At 45.5% G+C, this 26506-nt stretch overlaps 1 protein-coding gene across 4 annotated transcripts in view; it reads left to right on the forward strand.

Moving 5' to 3' along the window:
* Positions 1–26506, forward strand: part of LOC144480817 (uncharacterized) — a 1107688-nt gene that overhangs the window by 677514 nt on the left and 403668 nt on the right. Inside the window, exons 1-2 of one of the 4 annotated variants that reach the window (XM_078200432.1) lie at positions 11500–11562; positions 14880–16673. The exons of 1 other annotated variant lie outside the window; for it this stretch is intronic. In XM_078200432.1, coding sequence (XP_078056558.1) covers positions 15231–15989 — 759 coding nt within the window. In that variant the 5' untranslated portion in view covers positions 11500–11562; positions 14880–15230 and the 3' untranslated portion in view covers positions 15990–16673. Of the gene's footprint in view, positions 1–11499; positions 11563–11672; positions 11796–14879; positions 16674–26506 lie in introns of those variants that run through there. 2 more of the 4 variants (XM_078200433.1, XM_078200431.1) reach the window with 2 other exon arrangements.

Raw genomic sequence — 26506 nt, forward strand, 5'->3', positions numbered from 1 at the left:
TGAAGGCAAGAAGTGGGGGTGTGGGGATGGCCTTGGCGAGATGTTCGTCTTCATCAATGACATGTTGAAGGCTCCGGAGGAGATGCCGTAGCTTCTCCGCTCCGGGGAAGTACTGGACGACGAAGGGTACTCTGTCCACTGTGTCCCGTGTTTGTCTTCTGAGGAGGTCGGTGCGGTTTTTCGCTCTGGCGCATCGGAACTGTTGATTGATGAGTCGAGCGCCATATCCTGTTCTTATGAGGGCATCTTTCAGCGTCTGGAGGTGTCTGTTGCGATCCTCCTCATCCGAGCAGATCTGAAGGTGCTCATACTGGTTGGGTAAATCCCACAGAGATTGGGTTTCTTTCACTTTCTTTTTCCTGATGCTGAATATTCTGTTTTATGGAATGATACATCACAGATGGAAACCATTTGGCTCATCCTGCCCAGTCGGGCTGTCTTTAAGATCGATCCAATTAATCTCACAGCCCTGCTGGCAGAGTGAGAACAATGTATATATACTGCAGCAATCTAGGAGATGAATGGAAAATGTTTTCTAGTTGCATACCTCTCAGACACACTCACCCCTAGAATGATAAATTGGCCTGTGTACTAAGCAGATATTAAGGTTCCACTTAAAATTAAAACAGAAGGTGCTGGAAAAATGCAGCAGTCGCCAGGGCCGAGTTGATGGTCAAAATGATGGTGCCGAGCTGCCGTTAGAAAATAACCAGCAATCCAACAAGCCACTCAAAATATTGAATCAAACAAAATTGATCAAAGATTGAGCCAAAGTATTCTGTTTTCCAACATGGTGCTATGATTTTTTGTGATGGTTTTAATGTTCTCACAATTACCTGGTGCAGAACGGGTTTATTTTATACTCACTCCAACCCATCGCTGTCCATGAAGCACATTACCCCCACTCTGGTTCCCCATCCCATCAGAGACAACTCAGTCACTGACTGGAAATTAGGGCTTTTATTGAGAGCTCTGACAACCGAGAATGCACAGTAGGCAGAATCAACCCGAGCGAACAAACCCCAGACAGTGAACATTATCTCCCCCAGACCCGAATATAAAACAGTGAACATTCTCCCCCAGACCCGAATATAAAACAGTGAACATTATCCCCCCCAGACCCGAATATAAAACAGTGAACATTATCCCCCAGACCCGAATATAAAACAGTGAACATTATCCCCCCAGACCCGAATGTAAAACAGTGAACATTATCCCCCCCAGACCCGAATATAAAACAGTGAACATTATCCCCCCCAGACCCGAATATAAAACAGTGAACATTATCTCCCCCAGACCCGAATATAAAACAGTGAACATTATCCCCCCCAGACCCGAATATAAAACAGTGAACATTATCCCCCCCAGACCCGAATATAAAACAGTGAACATTATCCCCCCAGACCCGAATATAAAACAGTGAACATTATCCCCCCCCAGACCCAAATATAAAACAGTGAACATTATCTCCCAGACCCGAATATAAAGTAATGAACATTCTCCCCCCAGACCGGAATATAAAATAGTGAACATTATCCCCCAGTCCCGAATATAAAACACTGAACATTATCCCCCAGACCCAAATATAAAACAGTGGACATTGTCCCCCAGACCCAAATAAAAACAGTGAACATTATCCCCCCCAGACCCGAATATAAAACAGTGAACATTATCCCCCCCAGACCCGAATATAAAACAATGAACATTATCCCCCCCAGATCCGAATATAAAATAATGAACATTATCCCCCCCAGATCCGAATATAAAACAGTGAACATTATCCCCCCCAGACCCGAATATAAAACAGTGAACATTATCCCTCAGAACCGAATATAAAACAATGAACATTATCCCCCCCAGATCTGAATATAAAACAGCGAACATTATCCCCCAGACCCAAATATAAAACAGTGAACATTATCCCCCCCAGACCCGAATATAAAACAGTGAACATTATCCCCTCAGACCCGAATATAAAACAGTGAACATTATCCCCCCCAGACCCGAATATAAAGTAATGAACATTCTCCCCCCAGACCGGAATATAAAATAGTGAACATTATCCCCCAGTCCCGAATATAAAACACTGAACATTATCCCCCAGACCCAAATATAAAACAGTGGACATTGTCCCCCAGACCCAAATAAAAACAGTGAAAATTATCCCCCCAGACCCGAATATAAAACAGTGAACATTATCCCCCCCAGACCCGAATATAAAACAATGAACATTATTCCCCCCAGACCCGAATATAAAACAGTGAACATTATCCTCCCCCCAGACCTGAATATAAAACAGTGAACATTATCCCCCCCAGACCCGAATATAAAACAGTGAACATTATCCCCCAGACCCGAATATAAAACAGTGAACATTATCCCCCAGACCCAAATATAAAACAGTGAACATTATCCCTCAGACCCGAATATAAAACAGTGAACATTATCCCCTCAGACCCGAATATAAAACAGTGAACATTATCCCCCCAGACCCGAATATAAAACAGTGAACATTATCTCCCAGACCCGAATATAAAGTAATGAACATTCTTCCCCCAGACCGGAATATAAAATAGTGAACATTATCCCCCAGTCCCGAACGTAAAACACTGAACATTATCCCACAGACCCAAATATAAAACAGTGGACATTGTCCCCCAGACCCAAATAAAAACAGTGAACATTATCCCCCAGACGCAAATATAAAACAATGAACATTATCCCCCCAGACCCGAATATAAAACAGTGAACATTATTCCCCCTGACCCAAATATAAAACAATGAACATTATTCCCCCCAGACCCGAATATAAAACAGTGAACATTATCCCGCCCCAGACCCGAACATAAAACAGTGAACATTATCCCCTCAGACCCGAATATAAAACAGTGAACATTATCCCCCCCAGACCCGAATATAAAACAGTGAACATTATCTCCCAGACCCGAATATAAAGTAATGAACATTCTTCCCCCAGACCGGAATATAAAATAGTGAACATTATCCCCCAGTCCCGAATATAAAACACTGAACATTATCCCCCAGACCCAAATATAAAACAGTGGACATTGTCCCCCCCAGACCCGAATATAAAACAGTGAACATTATCCCCCCCAGACCCAAATGAAAACAGTGAACATTATCCCCCAGATGCAAATATAAAACAATGAACATTATCCCCCCAGACCCGAATACAAAACAGTGAACATTATTCCCCCTGACCCAAATATAAAACAATGAACATTATTCCCCCCAGACGCGAATATAAAACAGTGAACATTATCCCGCCCCAGACCCGAATATAAAACAGTGAACATTATCCCCCCCCCGACCCGAATTTAAAACAGTGAACATTATCCCCCAGACCCGAATATAAAACAGTGAACATTATCCCCCCCGGACCCAAATATAAAACAGTGAAATTATCCCCCCCCCCAGACCCGAATATAAAACAGTGAACATTATGCCCCCCAGACCCAAATATAAAACAGTGAACATTATCCCCCAGACCCCAATATAAAACAGTGAACATTATCCCTCCCAGATCCGAATATAAAACAATGAACATTATCCTCCCCAGACCCGAATATAAAACAATGAACATTATCCCCCCCCAGACCCGAATATAAAACAGTGAACATTATCCCCCCCAGACCCCAATATAAAACAGTGAACATTATCCCTCCCAGATCCGAATATAAAACAATGAACATTATCCCCCCCAGACCCGAATATAACACAATGAACATTATCCCCCCCAGACCCGAATATAAAACAATGAACATTATCCCCCCCAGACCCGAATATAAAACAATGAACATTATCCCCCCAGATCCGAATATAAAACAATGAACATTATCCCCCCAGACCCGAATATAAAACAGTGAACATTATCCCCCCCAGACCCAAATATAAAACAGTGAACATTATCCCTCAGACCCGAATATAAAACAATGAACATTATCCCCCCCAGATCCGAATATAAAACAGTGAACATTATCCCCCCCAGACCCAAATATAAAACAGTGAACATTATCCCTCAGACCCGAATATAAAACAATGAACATTATCCCCCCTCAGACCCGAATATAAAACAGTGAACATTATCCCCCAGACCCGAATATAAAACAGTGAACATTATCCCCCCCAGATCCGAATATAAAACAGTGAACATTATCCCCCAGACCGGAATATAAAACAGTGAACATTATCCCCCCCAGACCCGAATATAAAACAGTGAACATTATCCCCCCCAGACCCGAATATAAAACAGTGAACAATATCCCCCAGACCCAAATATAAAACAGTGAACATTATCCCCCCCAGACCCGAATATAAAACAATGAACATTATCCCCCCCAGACCCAAATATAAAACAGTGAACATTATCCCTCAGACCCGAATGTAAAACAATGAACATTATCCCCCCCAGATCCGAATATAAAACAGTGAACATTATCCCCCCCAGACCCAAATATAAAACAGTGAACATTATCCCTCAGACCCGAATATAAAACAGCGAACATTATCCCCCCCAGATCCGAATATAAAACAGTGAATATTATCCCCCCCCAGACCCAAATATAAAACATTGAACATTATCCCCCCCAGACCCGAATATAAAACAGTGAACATTATCCCCCCCCCAGACCCGAATATAAAACAGTGAACATTATCCCCCAGATCCGAATATAAAACAGTGAACATTATCCCCCCCAGACCCGAATATAAAACAGTGAACATTATCCCCCCCAGACCCGAATATAAAACAGTGAACATTATCCCCCCCAGACCCGAATATAAAACAGTGAACATTATGCCCCCCAGACCCGAATATAAAACAGTGAACATTATCCCCCAGACCCGAATATAAAACAGTGAACATTATCCCCCAGACCCGAATATAAAACAATGAACATTATCCCCCCCAGATCCGAATATAAAACAGTGAACATTATCCCCCCCAGACCCAAATATAAAACAGTGAACATTATCCCTCCCAGACCCGAATATAAAACAGTGAACATTATCCCCCCCAGATCCAAATATAAAACAGTGAATATTATCCCCCCCCAGACCCAAATATAAAACATTGAACATTATCCCCCCCCAGACCCGAATATAAAACAGTGAACATTAACCCCCCCAGACCCGAATATAAAACAGTGAACATTATCCTCCAGATCCGTATATGAAGCAGTGACCTGGGGGTTCTTGTGCATGAGACGCAAAAACCCAGTCTGCAGGTGAAACTGGTGATCAAGAAGGCAAATGGGATGTTGGCCTATATCGCAAGGGGGACAGAATATAAAAGCAGAGATGTCTTGCTGCATCTGTACAGGGCATTGGTGAGGCCGCAGCTGGAATACTGTGTGCAGTATTGGTCCCCTTATTAGCGGAAGGATATATTGACCTTGGAGGGAGTGCAGAGAAGGTTCACCAGGTTGATACCAGAGATGAGGGGTGTTGATTATGAGGAGAGACTGAGCAGACTGGGTTTGTACTCATTGGAATTTAGAAGGCTGAGGGGGGATCTTATAGAGACCTATAAGATAATGAAGGGGCTGGATAGGGTAGAGGTGGAGAGATTCTTTCCACTTAGAAAGGAAACTGGAACTAGAGGGCACAGCCTCAAAATAAAGGGGGGGTCAGTTTAGGACAGAGTTGAGGAGGAACTTCTTCTCTCAGAGGGTGGTGAATCTCTGGAATTCTCTGCCCACTGAAGTGGTGGAGGCTACCTCGTTGAATATGTTTAAATCACGGAGAGATGGATTCCTGATCGGTAAGGGAATTAGGGGTTATAGGGATCAGGCGGGTAAGTGGAACTAATCCACTTCAGATCAGCCATGATCTTATTGAATGGCGGGGCAGGCTTGAGGGGCTAGACGGCCTACTCCTGCTCCTATTTCTTATGTTCTTATGTAACATTCTCCCCCCAGACCCGAATATAAATCATGTGAACATTATCCCCCAGACCCAAATATAAAACAGTGAACATTATCCCCCAGACCCGAATATAAAACAGTGAACATCATCCCCCCCAGACCCGAATATAAAACAGTGAACATTATCCCCCCCAGACGCGAATATAAAACAGTGAACATTATCCCCCAGACCCGAATATAAAACAGTGAACATTATCCCTCCCAGACCCGAATATAAAACAGTGAACATTATTCCCCCCAGACCCGAATATAAAACAGTGAACATTATCCCCCCCAGACCCGAATATAAAACAGTGAACATTATCCCCCAGACCCGAATATAAAGCAGTGAACATTATCCCCCCCAGACCCGAATATAAAACAGTGAACATTATCCCCCCCAGACCCGAATATAAAACAGTGAACATTATCCCCCAGACCCGAATATAAAACTGTGAATATTCTCCCCCAGACCCGAATATAAAACAGTGAACATTATCCCCCCCCAGACCCGAATATAAAACAGTGAACATTATCCCCCCCACACTTGAATACAAAATTGTCCTGATGGATTCAGACAGCATTATCACAATATTCCAAATGTGTTTTTTCCAGGAATAGATTCAGCGGCTGCATCACTGGAGGCCAGAGATACTCTCCTCAAACTCGGCTCATGTGAGGAATCCCTCCAATGAGGCTCAGGAATGCTACAACCAGAGTCACGTGACCACCAAGTGTGTAACTGAACAAACTACCGCAACGTTGAAGATGTGTTTCAGTGTGAAATGATTTGTTTAACCTGGTGCTTCAGATTTGAGAGAAATTTTCCCTTTCTGGGGTAATTTGACCTTGACCCAGGCACTTTTCAGATCTGAAAGTGATGGCCTTTAGCACAATCACAAGGCTGCACAATACAGAGGGAACACTAATCTGTTTCATTCTGCGGCTATGTCGTGGTTACACGAGTGATACTTTCCACTAATTAGCTGCCAGCACCAAAAAGGAATTCAGCCTCCCACACAACTGAGCAAGACTGGGTATGAATATCTTTATTTGGTAGCAAATACCATTAGCTTTCGGAGCGCTGCTCCTTCGTCAGATGGAGTGGAAATCTGCTCTCAAACAGGGCACAGAGACACAAAATCAAGTTACAGAATACTGATGAGAATGCGAATCTCTACTGCTAACCAGGTCTTAAAGATACAGACAATGTGAGTGGAGGGAGCCTTAAGCACAGGTTAAAGAGATGTGTATTGTCTCCAGACAGTAACCCTCACAGCTTGCCTCCTGGACTTGCAGAATCTCACTGGCTGTCCTGTCTGGAGACAATACACATCTCTTTAACCTGTGCTTAATGCTCCCTCCACTCACATTGTCTGTATCTTTAAGACCTGGTTGGCTGTAGAGATTCGCATTCTAATCAGTCTTCTGTAACTTGATTTTGTGTCTCTGTGCCGTTTCAGAGCAGATTTCCACTCCATCTGATAAAGGAGCAGCGCTCCGAAAGCTAACGGTATTTGCTACCAAATAAACCTGTTGGACTTTAACCTGGTGTTGTTAAAACTCTTACTGTGTTTACCCCAGTCCAACGCCGGCATCTCCACATTATGAATATCTTTGCCAGTGTAGTGCCGGGTACGAGGCTGGACATCCCAGTGAGTGGCTGATAGAACAAAACAGCATGTTCCTTGATTTGTCAGAATAAGTAGTGTTTTTTTTCAGCAGCCCACACTCACAAAACCAAAAATACAATGTTTACTGTGATTACAGATTGGGCAGCACTTGCTGAACAATCCTGAGTGTGCCAATAGCTACACTCATAATCAATTGAAGATAATCAGTCGAGTTCATAGTTATAGTTGTGAGAAGCAACTTACATTTATACGCAGCGATCCTTTCCCTGCAAACAAAAGGAGAATTTTCAAGTCTTGCACCTTTTTTGAATTTCCCAGAAGCTTGAGAAACCTACAGTCTTCTATTGATTTCTCCATGGTGATGCTTCAAGTCAATGAGACTCCACCAATTGCGATCATTTGAAATTTGGCATTCTTCTGTTTGTCCTGATGAGTGCATGATGAAGAGATTCAGCAACAGGTCTCTCTTTTCAGCAATATTCAAGTTCAGTTCTAACAAGTATCTGTGCATTGTTTTATGTTCCTTGATAATTAAATGTGATCGTGGAAGTGTCACTGTGAATAATGTGCAAGTTAGTAAGAATTGTCAGTATTTTCGAATTGGAAATCTTAATCAGTGGAACCTTTCAGACACTGAATTGTACAGTTTGCACCAAACATCAATTTAAGATTTCAGGAAAAGTTCATAAACTTATTATAAACAAGTTCCTGTTGAGAGTTCCTGAATTTAAAAAAATCACAGATGGTGCTTTTAAAAAGGGACACAGCAGCCCTGAAAATCAGTGACATCTCAGAATATTAAACTTCAGCCAGTTGTAGCGATTGTTAATGTCAGCAGAAACAAACCAAATATTGTCAGACTATCAATCCTGGATGTGATTAACAGCTGCAGTAACTGCAAAATCCTACTCCTGCAGGCAATTGTGAACTTGCAGATGTGTCAGCAAGTGGGATGACCGAGTGTATCCCTTCCCACACACAGAGCAGGTGAATGGCCTCTCCCCAGTGTGGATGAGCTCATGTAAATGCAGGCTGCCAGACTGAGTGAATCCCTTCCCACACATGGAGCAAGTGAATGGTCTCTCCCCAGTGTGAGTGCGTTGATGTGCAGTGAGGATTGATAACTGCCTGAAACTCTTTCCACAGTATGTGCAAATAAATGGCTTCTCCTCAGTGTGAATTCGCTGATGTGACAGGAGGCCGGATGAATTGGTGAATTCCCTCCCACACGTGGAACAGGTGAACGGCCTTTCCCCAGTGTGAACTCGCTTGTGTGCACTGAGGTTGGATGAAGACCTGAACCTCTTTCCACAGGAAGTGCAGCTGAACGGTCTCTCCTCTGTGTGAACTCGCTGGTGTGACAGCAGGTTAGATGACAGAGTGAATCTCTTACCACACACAGAACAGGTGAATGGCTTCTCTCCTGTGTGAATTCGCTGGTGTGACCAAAGACCGGATGGCCCAGCAAAATCCTTCCCACATAAGGAGCAGGTGAACAATGTCTCCCCAGTGTGAACTCGCTGATGTGCACTGAGGTTGGATGAACATGAGAACCCCTTTCCACAGGTGGAGCAGCTGAACGGCCTCTCCTCAGTGTGAGTTCGCTGGTGTAACAGCAGGTGGGATGAGGTAGTGAATCCTTTCCCACACACAGAACAGATGAATGGCCTCTCTCCAGTGTGGCTGTGTCTATGGTTTTCCAGCAAGTATGGATAATTGAATCCTTTACCACAATCATCACATTTCCATGGTTTCTCCATTTTCCCAGCCCCAATGTGACCGTGTCGATGGGTTTCCAACCGGGATGGATGATTGAATCCTTTACCACAATCCTCACATTTCCACGGTTTGTCCACGGTGCTGTTGTCCTTCTGTCTCTCCAGGTTGTATGATTAGTTGAAGCCTCATCCACATACAGACCATGTGTATGGTTTCTCCCCACTGTGAATGGTGTGATGTTTTTCAGGCTGTGTAACTGGTTAAAGCTCTATCCACAGTCAGTTCACTGGAGTGTGTGTGTGTGTGTGTCTCAGTTCTTTTTCTGTCACATTGAATTTTGAAATTTTCTCCCACTGACAAAACAGGGAATGATTTCTCCCTCCACTGTCAAAAGCAATCATATTCAGGTCATGATGAATCGAATGGTTCTGTCAGACTTTGATCTGAAGTTTAGTTTGAGTTTCCTGTCTGTGAATCCTCCTCTTGTAGTTCCCTGCAAAAAGAGTTTTAAAAAATTACTTGAGAACAGACAATTTCAGTTTCCACAAAACATTTCTCTATCTCATTTATCTTGAGCTGTAATCCCCATCCCACACACTCTCTCTTGTCCCTGAGCTGAAATCAAACTCATTGCCCCATCTCCACTCTGAGCCCAGCTCCCTCTCCCTCCAGCTGGATTCAGTCCTGCAGGCCATGTGCAGATTGAGAGTACAATCAAGGAGTCAACTATTTTCCTTCCAAGTCAGGGGACGTGCAGCCCCACTGACTCTGTTGTTACCACAATGGGCACATGTGCTCTGCTCACCAATGAAACACCACGGTGACCATTAACATGGGCCTGTTCCGAGGAAAGGCTCCATTTTATTTGTGCCACAACAGCAGGGGAATGACTCCTGCACAGGAACAAAGGTATCATCAGTCACAGAAAATAATTGCAGCTGGTGTCACAAACCTCATTTTACCATTTGCTCTCAGACATTCTCAATTCAATTTTGAAATGCAAACTGAAATCTGGCAAAGTGGGGTAAATTAAAACACATTTTAATGGTCATTTTCAGAATGACTATTCCCGAGAATTAATTCCCAAGTCAGTAAATTAAAATTCTCATCAGCAATGTAGGCGGCACAGTGGTTAGCATTGCTGGCTCACAGCTCCAGGGACCTGGGTTCGATTCCCAACTTGGGTCACTGTCCATGTGGAATGCTGCCCATTCTTCCCATGTCTGTGTGGGTTTTCTTCAGATGCTCCAGTTTCCTCCCATCGTCCAAAGATGTGCCAGTTAGGTGCATTGGCCATGCTAAATTGCCCCTGAGTGTCCCGGGATGAGTCGGTTAGAGGGATTCGCAGGTTACATATGTGGGGTTACTGGAATAGGGCCGAGGTGGGATTGTTGTCAGTGCAGACTCGACAGGCCGAATAACCTCCTTCAGCACTGCAGGGATTCTATGAAATACATTGGGAGAATTGCTATTTTAATGGGTATTTTTCACAAATGCTATAAAATGAATTTTCAAAACAAATTAATATTTTCTTCAACAGATGATTAATAAATAAAAAGTATTTAATAAAACAACCACCCAGTGTGGGGTTCAGGATTCTAACTCAGGGTTTCTGAGCCCCAGGAACCACTAACTGAACCAGCCGGGAATTGTCTCCACAAAACTTCCCCAACTCCCTCCCGGGAAAAAGCTGCAAACCCGGGAGCTGCAGCTTTTTACTGGGGGTGTTGGGACCTCCAGCGGGTGTTTGTGAATCCTCCCCGCCCACCTCCCAGGGTTTCCTTCCTTCCCAGAGATCAGAGTCCTCATTGATTTGAGGCCAAAGTGTAACCTCTTATTTATTGTCCCCCTCCCCCATCCTCTGATGTGAACCATCCTCCAGTGGCTGAGCCAGGATGGGGCCGTTAACCTGGGCCTGTTCCCGGGAGGGAGGGAGAAGCCCCGCAGCTGCAAACCAGGGAGCTGACAATGATTCTGAAGGGTTTGCGGATCCACAAAGTGTTTCCAAATCCTCCCAGCCACCGCCTAACGCTGACTCCGCTTCTCCGGGACAAACAAGCGCCAAGGACAGCAATGACACTGCGCATGCTCCACATCACAGTGCCCGGGGGCTGATTGACGGCAGCTCCGGACCAATAGGAAGAGGGGGTGGGGCTGGAGGACTGCGCGGGAGCGGCTGGTCCTCCAACCAATCGGAGTGAATGAGGGGCGGGACCTGAAGCATGCGCAGTGCGGGTAATGGCGACGGACGGACGGTTTTAATTTGGAAGCGAGATCAATACGAGGTAGAGGGCGGCGCGCGGGGAATGATAAATGTGGCGGGTGGGTGGAGAGACTTTGTAAACATGTTGTTCAAACCCAAACCCCGGAAATGAACTTCCCGGTCCCCCCCTTTGTACCAAATGGAGCGGCAGCTTGTAGTGTTAGACCCGGGCTGACTGCCGCCATTGAGGCTGCATGTGGGAGGCCGGCAGGGATTGTGATTGGAGAGGGAAGCCCTGACGTCACAATGGAATGGGTGAGGGTGTGACGTCACAATGGAATGGGTGAGGGTGTGACATCACAATGGAATGGGTGAGGGTTCCAGATGAGCTGAGACTGGGCTGGAGTCGGGCGATGGCACTGACATGCGGCCCGGTGGCACAGTGGTTAGTGCAGCTGCCTAACAGCGCCAGGGACCCGGGTTCAATTCCAGCCTCGGGTCGCTGTCTGTGCAGTGTTTCTACATTCTCCCCGTGTCTGTGTGGGTTTCCTCCGGGTGTTCCGGTTTCCTTCCACAGTCCAAAGATGTGCCGGTGAGACGGATTGGCCATGATAAATTGTCACTTGGTATATAGAACATAGAACAGTACAGCACAGAACAGGCCCTTCGGCCCACGATGTTGTGCCGACCTTCATCTGAAACCAAGATCAAGCTATCCCACTCCCTACCATCCTGGTGTGCTCCATGTGCCTATCCAATAACCGCTTAAATGTTCCTAAAGTGTCTGACTCCACTATCACTGCAGGCAGTCCATTCCACACCCCAACCACTCTCTGCGTGAAGAACCTACCTCTGATATCCTTCCTATATCTCCCACCATGAACCCTATAGTTATGCCCCCTTGTAATAGCTCCATCCACCCGAGGAAATAGTCTTTGAACGTTCACTCGATCTATCCCCTTCATCATTTTATAAACCTCTATTAAGTCTCCCCTCAATCTCCTCCGCTCCAGAGAGAACAGCCCCAGCTCCCTCAACCTTTCCTCATAAGACCGACACTCCAAACCAGGCAGCATCCTGGTAAATCTCCTCTGCACTCTTTCCAGCGCTTCCACATCCTTCTTATAGTGAGGTGACCAGAACTGCACGCAATATTCCAAATGCGGTCTCACCAAGGTCCTGTACAGTTGCAGCATAACCCCACGGCTCTTAAACCCCAACCCCCTGTTAATAAAAGCTAACACACTATATGCCTTCTTCACAGCTCTCTCCACTTGAGTGGCAACCTTTCGAGATCTGTGGATATGGACCCCACGATCTCTCTGTTCCTCCACAGTCTTCAGAACCCTACCTTTGACCCTGTAATCCACATTTAAATTAGTCCTACCAAAATGAATCACCTCACATTTATCAGGGTTAAACTCCATTTGCCATTTTTCAGCCCAGCTTTGCATCCTATCTATGTCTCTTTGCAGCCTACAACACCCCTCCACCTCATCCACTACTCCACCAATCTTGGTGTCATCAGCAAATTTACTGATCCACCCTTCAGCCCCCTCCTCTAAGTCATTAATAAAAATCACAAAGAGCAGAGGACCAAGCACCGATCCCTGCGGCACTCCGCTAGCAACCTGCCTCCAGTCCGAAAATTTTCCATCCACCACCACCCTCTGTCTTCGATCAGATAGCCAGTTACCTATCCAATCGGCCAACTTTCCCTCTATCCCACACCTCCTTACTTTCATCATAAGCCGACCATGGGGGACCTTATCAAACGCCTTACTAAAATCCATGTATATGACATCAACCGCCCTACCTTCATCAACACACCTAGTTACCTCCTCAAAAAATTCTATCAAATTTGTGAGGCAGGGGGATTAACAGGTAAATATGTGGATAGGGCCTGGATGGGATTTTTGTCAGTGCAGGCTCGATGGGCTGAATGGCCTCATTCTACACTGTATTTTGTTATTAATTATTCTTAATTAATTACTATTAATACTTCTTGATGATGTGGACATGTGGCTGGAAGCTCACCTTGGGATGAACTATTTCACCCTGGTTGTGAACAGCCTGGTTCAGCCTCAGCCAGTTGCCAGGAGGAGAGATAAAGTTGTTGGCGAGGGAGTGGAGTTTGTAGTGGGGACTGAACACAATGGGTTCAGTCTTCCCGGTATTTATATGAAATACATTTCTGTTCTTTCAGTACTGGATGTCAGACAAGTCCGGATGGTGTGTGAGTTGGAGAGGAACTTGGAGGTGATGGTGTTCATAGGGTTTGGAAATTCTGTCAAAGTTCCTGTTGAGTTGTAGATGTATAAAATCTCTCTCTTCACCTCCGGCCTCTCCTACTTCTCTGTTTCCACTCCGAGTGTGGAGATGATGCCAGTGTTAGACTGGGGTAAGCACAGTAAGAAGTCTCACAACACCAGGTTAAAGTCCAACAGGTTTATTTGGTAGCAAATTTGAGAGGCCGGCAGGGATTGTGATCGGAGAGTGAAGCCCTGACGTCACAATGGAATGGGTGAGGGTGTGACGTCACAATGGAATGCGTGGGAGTGTGACGTCACAATGGAATGGGTGAGTGTGTGATGTCACAATGGAATGGGAGAGAGTGTGACATCACAGTGGAATGGGTGAGGGTTCCAGATGAGCTGAGACTGGGCTGGAGTCGGGCGATGGCACTGACATGTGGCCCGGTGGCACAGTGGTTAGTGCAGCTGCCTAACAGCGCCAGGGACCCGGGTTCAATTTCAGCCTCGGGTCGCTTTGGAATTGGAATTGGAATGCCCTTGGAATTGCGGAGAGAGTGTGACGTCACAGTGGAATGGGTGAGGGTTCCAGATGAGCTGAGACTGTATTAAGAGTAAAAGCATGGCGAGAGAGAGAATAGATCCCCTTAAAAATCAGGATGGCCATCTGTGTGTGGAGCCACAGGAGATGGGTGAGATTTTTAATGAATACTTCTCCCCTGTGTTTACTGTGGAGAGCACCATGGGTACTAAAGAAATAAGGGAAACAAGTGGTGATGTCTTGGGCACACGCATGTTACTTGGGAGGAGGTATCTGCAGCCTTATAAAAGCAAATTACTGCGGATGCTGGAATCTGAAACCAAGAGAGAAAATGCTGGAAAATCTCAGCAGGTCTGGCAGCATCTGTAAGGAGAGAAAAGAGCTGATGTTTCTTGTCTCGATGACCCTTTGTCAAAGCTCTGAAACATCAGTTCTTTTCTCTCCACCCAGGTGCTGCCAGACCTGCTGAGAATGGGGAGAGAGTGTGTGGGATGGAGATTTCCAGCTTTTGGGGAATGAGAGAGGAAAGAATGTTCCATAGAAATTGTCTGTTCTGAATTTCTATCCTGTACTGACACTGATGACTTTTGGAAACTCATTTTACAGGATATTGAAAGAGGAATCACAGGTTGAAATCTCAAACGTCACGTCTAGACGTGACAGAGTCATATTCCTTGGGACTTCAATATCATCGGACTTTGAATCCAGAAGGAGAAATGATTGTCCAGTCTGTCGATTTGAAAAGATTTGAAATGTCAGTGTGAGTGAAAAAGCATCAACACACTGCCACACTCGAGTGAGAGTGTTCCGATGCACTGACTAAAGAGCTTTAACCAGTTCCACAGTCTGAATAAATATCACAACATTCACAGCGGGGAGAGACTGTAATCTTGTTCTGTGTGTGGACGAAGTTTCAACTAATTGTCCACTCAAGAGAGAGGTAAGGACACCTGCACCATGGAGAAACCATGGAAATGTGCGGACTGTGAGAAGGGATACAGAGCCCCATCAGAGCTGGAAGCTCATCGGCGCAGCCACACTGGGGAGAGGCCGTTTATCTGCTCTCAGTGTGAGAAGGGATTTAATCAGTTACCCAGCTTACGGATACACCAGCGGGTTCACACTGGGGAGAGGCCATTCACCTGCTCTCAGTGTGGAAAGGGATTCAGTCAGTTATCCAACCTGCAGAGACACCAGCGAATTCACACTGGAGAGAGGCCATTTACCTGCTCTCAGTGTGGGAAGGGATTCACTCGGTCATCCCACCTGCAGAGCCACCAGCGAGTTCACACTGGGGAGAGGCCATTCACCTGCTCTCAGTGTGGGAAGGGATTCGTTCAGTTATCCGACCTGCAGAGACACCAGCGAGTTCACACTGGAGAGGGGCCATTTACCTGCTCTCAGTGTGGGAAGGGATTCACTCGGTCATTCCACCTGCTGAGACACCAGCGAGTTCACACTGGGGAGAGGCCATTCACCTGCTCTCAGTGTGGGAAGGGATTCACTCGGTCATCTCACCTGCAGACACACCAGCGAGTTCACACTGGGGAGAGGCCATTCAGCTGCCCTCAGTGTGGGAAGGGATTCACTCAGTTATCCACCCTGCGGACACACCAACGAGTTCACACTGGGGAGAGACCGTTCACCTGCTCTCAGTGTGGGAAGAGTTTCAGAGTTTCATCCCAGCTGCTGAGACACCAACAAGTTCACGAGTGATTCCAGGGGTTGGATTCTGCTGTTATTGTTTCTGCTCTCAGTTACATCCAGGATTGCATTTTGTTCATTCTCACAGTTGGTCAATGGGAAGGGTCGGAGGGTTTCTTTCTGCTGGACTGGCTGGTCTCAGCCTCCAGTGGGCTGATGCTCTTTGAGTCTTGTTGCGAATACCTGGTTTCAAATGTCACAAGGATCACAGAGTGACAGGGTGTGAGGAAGTTCAGAGATATTTAGTCAGCATTTCTGTTTGAAACCCCCCAAATGCCCATCCAATTTCCTTTGTAATTGTTTGTTGTCTCCACTTCCTTCACCCTCATAGGCAGCGAGTTCCAGGTCATTACCATTCACTGCATCAAAATATTCTTCCTCACATCCGCCCCCCCTCCCCTCCGCGCCTCTGATCCAGAACCTTAAATCTGTGTCCACCTTGTCCTTGTCCCATCAGCTAATGGGAACAGCTTTTCTTTGTCCACCTTATCTAAACCTGTCAGAAGCTTGTCCACCTCTATCAAATCTCCCCTCAACCTCCTTTGCTCCAAGGGGAACAACCCCAGCCTGACATCGACAATAAAGAACAAACGAACAGAATGTGTTAATACCTGAAATCAAACGGGAATGTTTAATTTCTGTTTTAATGATATTGTGAATATATTGTCCTGGACAATAAAGGAACTGGAATAACTCACCTTGGGTGTGGTTGAATGGAATATATCAATCTGATATCCACCTACAGTCTAGTGAAAGTCTGGAATGGGATGGGATAGATGGGATAAATAAGTTGATCACTTTCTCTGGGAGATATTTACAACTTTGTCCATGAACTTTGTTTGAAAGTCCGGCCACTACATGAAATATCAGCACCATAACAGGGGGAGATAAGAAAGACAGACACTCACTTTGATCTTTTCATCCGTGCATCTGAGAGTTAAGAATGTGTGACATGATTTTGGGACACCGGAGTGAGTGTACAGATGTGATTTGTTACATGTGAAAAATAACAAGCCTAAATTCATGGTGAGATGGAGTGAAGAGCGGGTCCCAAACACACACAGCTACTTGAGACACAGCAGGAGATGAAATGGTTAATGTGGCCAGGGGATTGAGACAACATTGTGACATCATCAAGGCACTGACACACACTCCAGAGAGAAACTGAGTTCAAAACAATCAGGGTCCAATTAAACACACTGCACATGCTCACAAAGTGAGTGAAATTACAGTAAAATGGATAATATTATAGATTGGGACAATTAACCGCTTGGGAGAAATAACACAGAGTAAGAACTGTCCACAATTTGGATAAGGGTAAAGAGAGAGTTGGAGAATCTTTTACATCCATGCTTGATCTGTTGCTTGAAGCATCTGTCCTTATGTACAAGTAACCTAAAACTCACGGTGCTCCTTCAGTAGTAGGAAAGATCGATTAGATGTTACCCCAGGCGGGGCCAGAACTGGACAATAACGGATTGAAATTGTGTGAGGGATCAGAGAGAGAGTTCTCCCCCCTCAAGGTGTGGACTGTAAGAATCCTGGGGGACCCCCTACTTTGGGTTTTCTTGCTAATTAGTGAATATTATATTAGATTCTATAACTGGCTGTGCATTGATTTTGAATTTGATTGTTACACTTCTCCTGTTTTTATTCCTGTTGTGATTACACTCTGGGTAAGGATGGTTGGCAGCTGACAGGATGGGAAATTGTGGTTTGGATCTTCATTAACCAAATGTTTTATTGATCTGAAAGGTGTAAAAGGGGCCAAACTTCAGCAGAAATCCAGCAGAGCTGAGAACAGATGACTTGCTCTGTGGGAACAGGGAGTATCTGTTGGCTAAGATCAAGTGTATGGACGGCAGCCCATGGTCGGCCGCACTTGGTTGAGGTCATTAGGTTACGCTGAGGCTTCATATGTTTCATATGAAGCAATTTTTAAAAGCGGCATCTCGGCCTTTTGGCTAAGATGCAAATGAGCTCAAGTCTTGGAGGAGGATCCTCCCCCTTCTCCAATCAGCTTGGCTCATGTAGATCAGGCCCAGGACCAGGTGGTTTGGTCGCTCGCCCTGTCTTGTCAGCCTGGATCGGAAATGTCTCAACTTGTTGAGACTCTGAATTGGATTTGATTTGATTGAATTGGAAAAGTATTTTAAAAAAAACAGGGAGATAAACAGCTCCCAGAGGACAGAGAATACAGGAGTGCCTTGAATCCTAGGTGACACCTGTGTGTCAAGACCACCATGTTTTCACTGCTTGGCATGGGAATGCTGACTCCCTGTACCAGGGACGGAGCGTGGGAAGACAATTGGTTTTAGAGTTTGACGTGACTTGGGCAGGTACTGATGGTTCAATGACAGGTTTTGTAATTGGTCCGTTCACGTGTTAGCTGGGCAATGATTGGGTTAAATCAGTCTCCATAGACTTTGTGATGTAAAAAAGTATAAGAAGGGATTCCCCGAGCACAGAGATTAGTCGTGGTTTTACTTATTGCATTGACTGGTGCCATGGCATCTGGAGCAGAGCAGGGAGCATTTCCGTGGAGATGCTGCTTCTACCCAGAGTGTAATGGTAATGCTGCTGCACTTTGATACGACTGCTCAGACATTAGCCTGTGTCAGCTCTTATTGATACTGAATAAAATCTAACCACTGTCACCAATAAGGGTATCACTGGCAATCATTTCAGAGTTTGGGAAAAGGGGAGAAAGGGTTAATTGATTCCCTGAACCCCATTTTCTAACATCGCTGAGTCAAAAATAAAATCCCATCTCCCCCTCTGGCTCCTACCTCAGAGGGACTCACTTTCTGTTAAAGAGCCTGCCAACCCCTCTCACCCACTTTCCCTAAAGTGCATCAATCTCATCAGGAAAAGTCCAAAACAATCAAATATTTTGACTGATAAAAGTTTATTGATGAAACAGAACATGGTTAAAACAAACAGAAAACGACTTGAGGATCAAAGACAACCAGAATAAAGGATGTTCACAATTTTCTGGACACAACTGGATTCTCTTCAGCTCCTCTGTACCCTGTTCCCGCGACTCCCCGCTTTGGACACAGGGACACTGAACCCAGGGTCACGTCTCCATCAGCCCCAGTCACCTCCTCCCGTGTCCTGATTGATTGGAGGCCCATTTCCCACTCCAGTACCTTCCTGTCTCTCTATTATTGCGATGCCCAGGGCAGTATCCCAACTGGGGCACAGGCACCATTATTCGCAGCTAAATTCAGCCCTCAGCTCCGTCGCCTGGCTGTCATTGACACGAGCAATAGAGACAGAAAGGTGCTCCAGGCTCAAATGGGAAGTTGAAACTTGTGGGTCTAAAGCAACACTTCAACATTTGTCAGTCAAATCCATGTTATTTACACTGGGGGGTTTTATGATGAGATTAATTGAAGTGTTCGGCTGGTCAGCAAGCTCGATAAGCACTGATTCCAGATTGTTCAATACTTCTGTCTTGAATCACAAAAGCTTCTCACTTTATCCCCTTCCTGAACTGAATTCCATCATCCTGAGCAGCTGTGGGTGTCACCTCTCTGTGTAAACTCCTGCCCCTTTTTATAAGGCTCTCTCATTCCTTATTGTGGGTCAATTCTTTAATGGTTGAGGATCGCTCTGTGATGTAGTGAGTGTTTATCCGGTCAGTCAATGTTTCTGATGTCAGTCACAACGTCCATCGTTACTTTTCACCTGTTTCTTACTCTGTGTTTTATAAAAATAAAGTTTTTAAATTTTTGCAGAATGGTCAGCTGTAAGGTTTCTGTAGTTCATGTTGAGGTCATCCAAAGGTCAAAGCCTTTCTCTTTTCTCCTTCCTTTTTAACTAAGGTCTGTGGAATATTCCATTCAGGGGGAGGTGGTGGGAATGTCGCTGGCCGAGTAATGCAGAGACCCAGCAAAGGATCTGGGGACAGGCAGCTGGTGGGATTGGAATTCAGTGAATCAATCTGGAATTATATAAAGTTAGTCTCAGTAACGGTGACCATGAAATTGTCATCGATTGTTGTAAAAACCCATCCGGTTCACCCTATTAATGCACCCTATTAGGGAAGGAAATCTGCCATCCTTACCCGGTCTGGCCTACATGTGAATCCAGACCCACACAGCGATGTGGGTGACTCTTAACTGCCCCTCTGAAATGGCTGAGCAAGTCACTCCGTTCAGGGGCAATTAGGAGCTGAGCAACGTGTGCTGGGGCTTTGCCAGCAGTGTCCACATCCCAGGAAAGAATAAAGAATATTCCACGGAAAGTGATGGGTGATTTGAAATGAATTGAAAGTAGGTCAGGAGGTGCTCGTATCGTCCAGAGCTGCTTTTCAATGGATCCTCCTGTTTAAAATAAAAACACATCAGTGTGCCCCTTTCCCAGACACACTGACCTTGGAATATCACAATGCTGTTTTTAAACATTCCTTTGTTAAAGAATCAGTCATTTAGAATTGTGAAACAGACAGAAATTAAATGTTCCGTTTTTCTTGGGATCCTCCTGTGCCTGGCACCGGTGTCCTGAACAAGGTTATTAACATTCTCTGGGTTAAAGGTTCCTCCTGGTTCTTGCTGTCTGTTGTGTCCTTTGTCACAGTCGGTACCAGGACATTTTTATTGAAAGGTTGTTAAGAAATTCCAGTGAATTCCAGTCCCTTGTGTAACGTTCCATTTGGTGTGTGTCAGATTCAGAGATGTCCACGTGTGTGTGAAAAGGGTTCTGGGTAAGGGTTTTAACCCTTCTTTCCCCGTTAGTAACAATGAGCCCTGTATTCAATTCTAAAGTATAAAGTCCTCATTAGATATCAATTCTACCTGTTATCTACATTTCACCAACCAGTCTATATTTTCATCACAGGACTGCAGCGGGAGCACCGTCAACATCTTACTGACTTGATCGATTTTATCGAGGAGGTGACGAAGGTGATCGATGAGGATAGAGCAGTGGATGTTGTGTACATGGATTTTAGTGAGGCTTTCGACAAGGTCCCTCATGGTCGGTTCATCCAGAAGATTAAGATGCATGGGATTCACGGTGACTTGGCCACTTGGATTCAGAATTGACTTGCCCATAGAAGTCAGAGAGTAGTGGTGGAGGGTGTTTTTCTGACTGGAGGTCCATGACTAGTGGTGTTCTGCAGGGATCCGTACTGGGACCTGCGCTATTTCTGATATATATCAATGACTTGGATGAAAACGTGGATGGGTGGGTTAGTAAGCTTGCAGACGACACAAAGCTAGATGGAGTTGTAGATAATGTCGAAGGTTGTCAAAGGATACAGTGGGATGTAGATCAGCTGCAGATATGAGCGGAGAAATGGCAGATGGATTTCAATCCGGGCAAGTGTGAGGTGCTGCACTTTGGGAGATCAAATATTAAGGATAAGTATACAGTTAATGTACAGAGGGATCTTGGGGTTCAAGTCCATAGCTTCCTGAAATTAATCACACAAATATTTAGTCGGTAAAGAAGGCATATGGCATACTTGCCTTTATTGAGTACAAGAGTCAGCATGCCATGTTGCAGCTTTATAAAACTTTGTTTGGGCTGCACTTAGAATATTGCGTTCAATTCTGGTCGCCACATTACAGAAAGGATGGAGAGGCTTTGATGAGGGTGCAGAAGAGGTTTTCAGGATGCTGCCTGGATTGGAGGGTGTGAGCGACTGACAAACGAGGGTTGTTTTCTCGATAGCGGCGGAGGGTGAGGGGAGACCTGATAGCAGTCTATAAAATAAGAGACATAGAATCTTTTCCCCCAGAGTTGATATGTCTAATACCAGGGAGCATGCACTGAAGGTGAGACGGGCAAAGTTCAAAGGAGATGTGAGAGGTAAGTTTTTTTACACAGAGAGTGGTAGGTGTCTGGAATGCGCTGCTCGGAGTGGTGGTGGAGGCAGATACGATAGGGGTGTTTAAGGGGGTTTTAAATAAGCACATGAATATGTGAGGAATAGAGGAATATGGACCAAGGGCAGGCAGAAAGGAATAGTTTAATTTGGCATCATGTTCGACACAACATGGTGGGCTGAAGGGTCTGTTCCTGTGCTGTACTGTTCTACGTTCTATTTGTGATCTCCATTTAGAAAAAGGAAACAGAGGCACTGGAGAAGCGGCAAGAAAGATTCACAAGAATAACTGTCATCACTTGTGAACTCACTGGTGTTTCACCAAGTTTGCTGACTGAGTGAATCCCTTCCCAGTCAGAGCAGGTGACCAGCCTCTGCCTGGTGTGAACTGACTGGTGGGACATTAGTTACCGAGAGCTTTTGAAGCCACGCCCACATTTAAAGGGTCTGTCCTGGGTGTGATGATGTTGTGTCTGGGCAGGCTGGATAACTGAGTAAATCCTTTCGCACACACCGAGCAGGTGAATGGTTTCTCCCCGGTGTGAACTCACTGGTGTTTCAGCAGTGTTGATGATATTCTAAACCTCCTTGAACAGTGAGAGCAGCTGAACGGCCTCTCCCCGGGGTGAATGTGCTCGGGGATCATCAGTTCCTGAGAGCTTCTGAAGCCGGCCTCTCAGGCAGAGCATTTAAAGGGTCTCTCCTTGGAGTGAGTGGCTTTGTGTTTCTGCAGGCTGGATAACTGAGTGAATCCCTTCCCACACACAGAGCAGGTGAATGGCCTCTCCCCAGTGTGAACTCGCTGATGGGACACCAGTTCTCCAGAGCTTTTGAATCCACTCCCACAGTCAGAGCATTTAAACGGTCTCTCATTGGTGTGAGTGAGATTGTGTCTGCGCAGAGTGGATGACTGAGTGAATCCCTTCCCACACACACAGCAGGTGAACGGCCTTTCCCCCGTGTGAACCCGCTGGTGTATCTGCAGGTCGAATGATGTTCTAAACTTCTTTGAGCAGTGAGAGCAGCTGAACGGTCTCTCCTCAGTGTGAATGCGCTGGTGGGACACCAGATCTCCAGAGCGTTTGAAGCCAGTCCCACAGTCAGAGCATTTAAATGGTCTCTCATTGGTGTGAGTGACTTGGTGTGTCTTCAGGGTGGATGAATGAGTGAATCCCTTCCCACACACAGAGCAGGTGAATGGTTTCTCCCCGGTGTGAACTCGCTGGTGTACCTGCAGGTTGGATGATGTTCTAAATTTCTTTGTGCAGTGAGAGCAGCTGAACGGTCTCTCCTCAGTGTGAGTGCGCTGGTGGGACACCAGATCCCGAGAGCTTTTAAAACGACTCCCACAGTCACAGCATTTAAATGGTCTCTCATTGGTATGAGTGAGATTATGTTTCTGCAGGCTGGATAACTGAGTGAATCCCTTCCCACACACAGACCAGGTGAATGGTCTCTCCCCAGTGTGACTGCGTTGATGAATTTCCAGCCGAGATGGGGATATGAATCCCTTCTCACAGTCCCCACATTTCCACGGTTTCTCCATGGTTCAGGTGTCCTTGTGACTCTCCAGGTTAAACAATCAGTTAAATCTCACACAGAACACGGGTACAGTCTCTCTCCGCTGTGAATGCTGCGATGTATTTTCAGGCTGTGTAACTGGTTAAAGCTCTTTACACCCTCAGTGCACTGGAACACTCTCACTCGGGTGTGTGTATCTCAGTGCATTTCTAGTCACACCGATGTTTACAATCTTTTGAAGCCAAGAGGCCAAACAAGCATTTCTCCTGCGAGATTCAAAGGCCGATGATATTCAGGTCCCAAAAAATCGAGTCACTCTGTCAGATCTAGATGTGATGTTGGAGATTTCTGTCTGATTTCTCCTTGTCTAATATCCTGTAAGTCAATTTAGAAAAAAACATCGCAATTCAGAATACGATCGAAATTCAAATCTACATTTCTAGTTTATGGAGCATTCATTAAAGACACAGTCATGGAGCATTAAACTTGCCCAGCAGGGCCTCCCGTATCAGCACACAGGCAGCTGCTTTGTGAGACTGCCGGCTGTACAGACAGGTCAGAGATAAGGGTGTCCTCAGAAGTGGGATTCATTGTGAAAGCTCAGGGACGGTTGATAAGATGCAGCAATTCTATGATTCTAATGAACATTCTTTCCTCTCCCATTCCCCAAAAGCTGTGAACCTCCATCCCACACACTCTCCCTCCATTCTCACTCTGCTGTATCTAATATTCACCCTCCCAATTCTCCTGAAGGTGCTGATTGAGGCTGATTGACAGATCCATGCTCACTGCTTCCTGTCCAGCACAGAAATCAGGACAAATTGGAGCTGCAGTCAGCATTTGGCCCATCGAGTCTGCTCAACCATTCATTCAGATTATTGGTTGATCGACCTCTGCATTATTTTCCCCACACTGTCCCCCATATCCATCGATATCTTCAATATCCAGAAACCTATCAACCCCTCTCTTGAAAATTCTTGATGACTGAGGCTCTATAGTCCTCTGGGGTAGAGAATCCAAAACATCACCACATCCTTGAGTGAAGAAATCCTTCCTCATCTGAGCTTTCTCTCCATTTTCCAGCCTGTTCCCAATAATAATTGACTCCCTTGTCATTCAAAAACTGTCTAACTCATCCTTGAATATATTCAATCCCTCCACTGGTCCCTATGGAAGAGAAATCTAGATACTAACAATTCTCTGAGGGAAGAGATTGTTGGAAATATAAAATATAGCTGCAGTCCAAAATTACACAGCCAGATATAATAAGTGTATTTTATTACAGAGCTATAAATAATATATCGAATCTGTACCATATAACAACAGGGGAGCTGATAGCCTTGTGGTATTATCGCTAGACTATTAATCCAGAAACTTAGCTGATGCTCTGGGGACTCAGGTTCGAATCCTGCCACGGCAGATGGTGGAATTTGAGTTTAAGGGAAGGAAATCTGCCGTCCTTACCCAGTCTGGCCTACATGTGACTCCAGAGCCACAGCAATGTGGTTGACTCTCAACCATCCTCCGAAATGGCCCAGCGAGCCATTCAGTTCAAGGGCAACTAGGGATGGGCAATAAATGCTGGCCCAGTTTGCAATGCCCGTGTCCTAAGGATGAATTTTAAAAAACCAACATCAGACACGTCTCTGTCCGATATTAGTTTACTGTCCCCTTTAATATATTTCAGAAACCAGATGGGCACATGAAGGAAATAAAGTTGCAGGGGAAAGGGAATATAGAAAGGGAATGGGACTGACTGGATTGTTCTACAAAGAGTCGGGATGGACTCGAGTTACTGAATGGACTCCTTCTGCGCTGTAATGACTCGATGAGTGGAAATATATAACATTGCTTCAGTGTTACATTACAAGATGAGAAATAATAATAAATGTACTTTGTTTCAGAACCATAAATAATATATCAAATCTACAATATCAATATCAATATCAAATCTACACCAGGCATATCTCTGTATTGTTCTCTTAAATGTCAGCCATCTCCTGGGGAAACCAGCCCTTTAATTGTGAACATTCGGAAAGGGACCATGCTTTTAGCCAGACAAATAAATGTGTCAAGCTGAGGGAGCAAAGGATGTCAATGTCTTTAAGTCAGAAAGAGAGAGACCTGGGCCAACCTTTCCAGAGTCTGCAGCCTCCCTGGATTCACTTCCTTTCCCTTCAGTTGCTGCAAGTCCCCAATTTCCCCAGAATGAGAAAAGAAATGGAAAGGGGGATAAAAGAAAGTGTTTTACTCACAGATGTGGGCGACAGAAGGAAGTTTGAGTCTGTCTGTACTCAATCTTCATTCAGAAAGAGAGCAGCAGCAGCAGCTTTCCGGGTGAACAAGCTCATTGTCTGGTTTCCGCATTCAGACAATGGGGGGGGCCTCTGGTTGGCTGGAGGAGAAAGGTACTTCCGGTCCTCCAAATCTTCCCATTGGTCAACACCTCAGCGTGCTGGTGGGAAGGGGCGGGCAGCCCTCCGCACATGCGCATCTGCCCCTCTCCCTTGGACATGCGCAGTCCTGGGCTGAGGGGAGGGGGAGATCACCGAGCGGGTTCTCGCTCTGGCCGGAGCCGCCAGCCGGTTGCCTGGAAACCTTGGCTCGAGGAGGTGCAAGGGGAGGTGAACAATGGGTGGGTGCGGGGCTCCCGCGTCCGCTCGCCGAGCCTGCGCACTGGAACCCCAGGACGTCATCGCGGAGCAGGCTGATGTCTATTGGCTGATTCAGGCAGGGCTCCGTTGTGACGTCACCGTGGGGAAGTTGTCCAATGAGCTTCAGAGTGAAACTTCCTCCTCTGGGCAACATCTGGGAGGAAATCAATGTTTCCCCCTTTCCATTTCTTTTCTCATTCTGGGGGAAATTGGGGACTTGCAGCAACTAAAGGGAAAGGAAGTGAATCCAGTCTGTACATTCCACACATTGTTAGTCCAGTCAGATAGACATATATCTGTCTGGCCGCCTGCATGGAGATTTTCAGTTCTCTGTGTCCAGGACAAGCGATTCCCTTCTTTTTGAGGTCTGCCCTTTTGATCTGTCCCTCATTTAATTTAATTTGGTTTACTTGTTTTGCCAAAAAGATGAACAGAATAGTTAATGATTTATTTCAAGTTTAATTGTTTTGCCAAAAAGATTAACAGAATGTTTATTTGTCCCTCAGTTGATTTGATTT

This window comes from Mustelus asterias, chromosome 30 (assembly GCF_964213995.1).
Source record: "Mustelus asterias chromosome 30, sMusAst1.hap1.1, whole genome shotgun sequence".
NCBI classification, from domain to species: domain Eukaryota; kingdom Metazoa; phylum Chordata; class Chondrichthyes; order Carcharhiniformes; family Triakidae; genus Mustelus; species Mustelus asterias.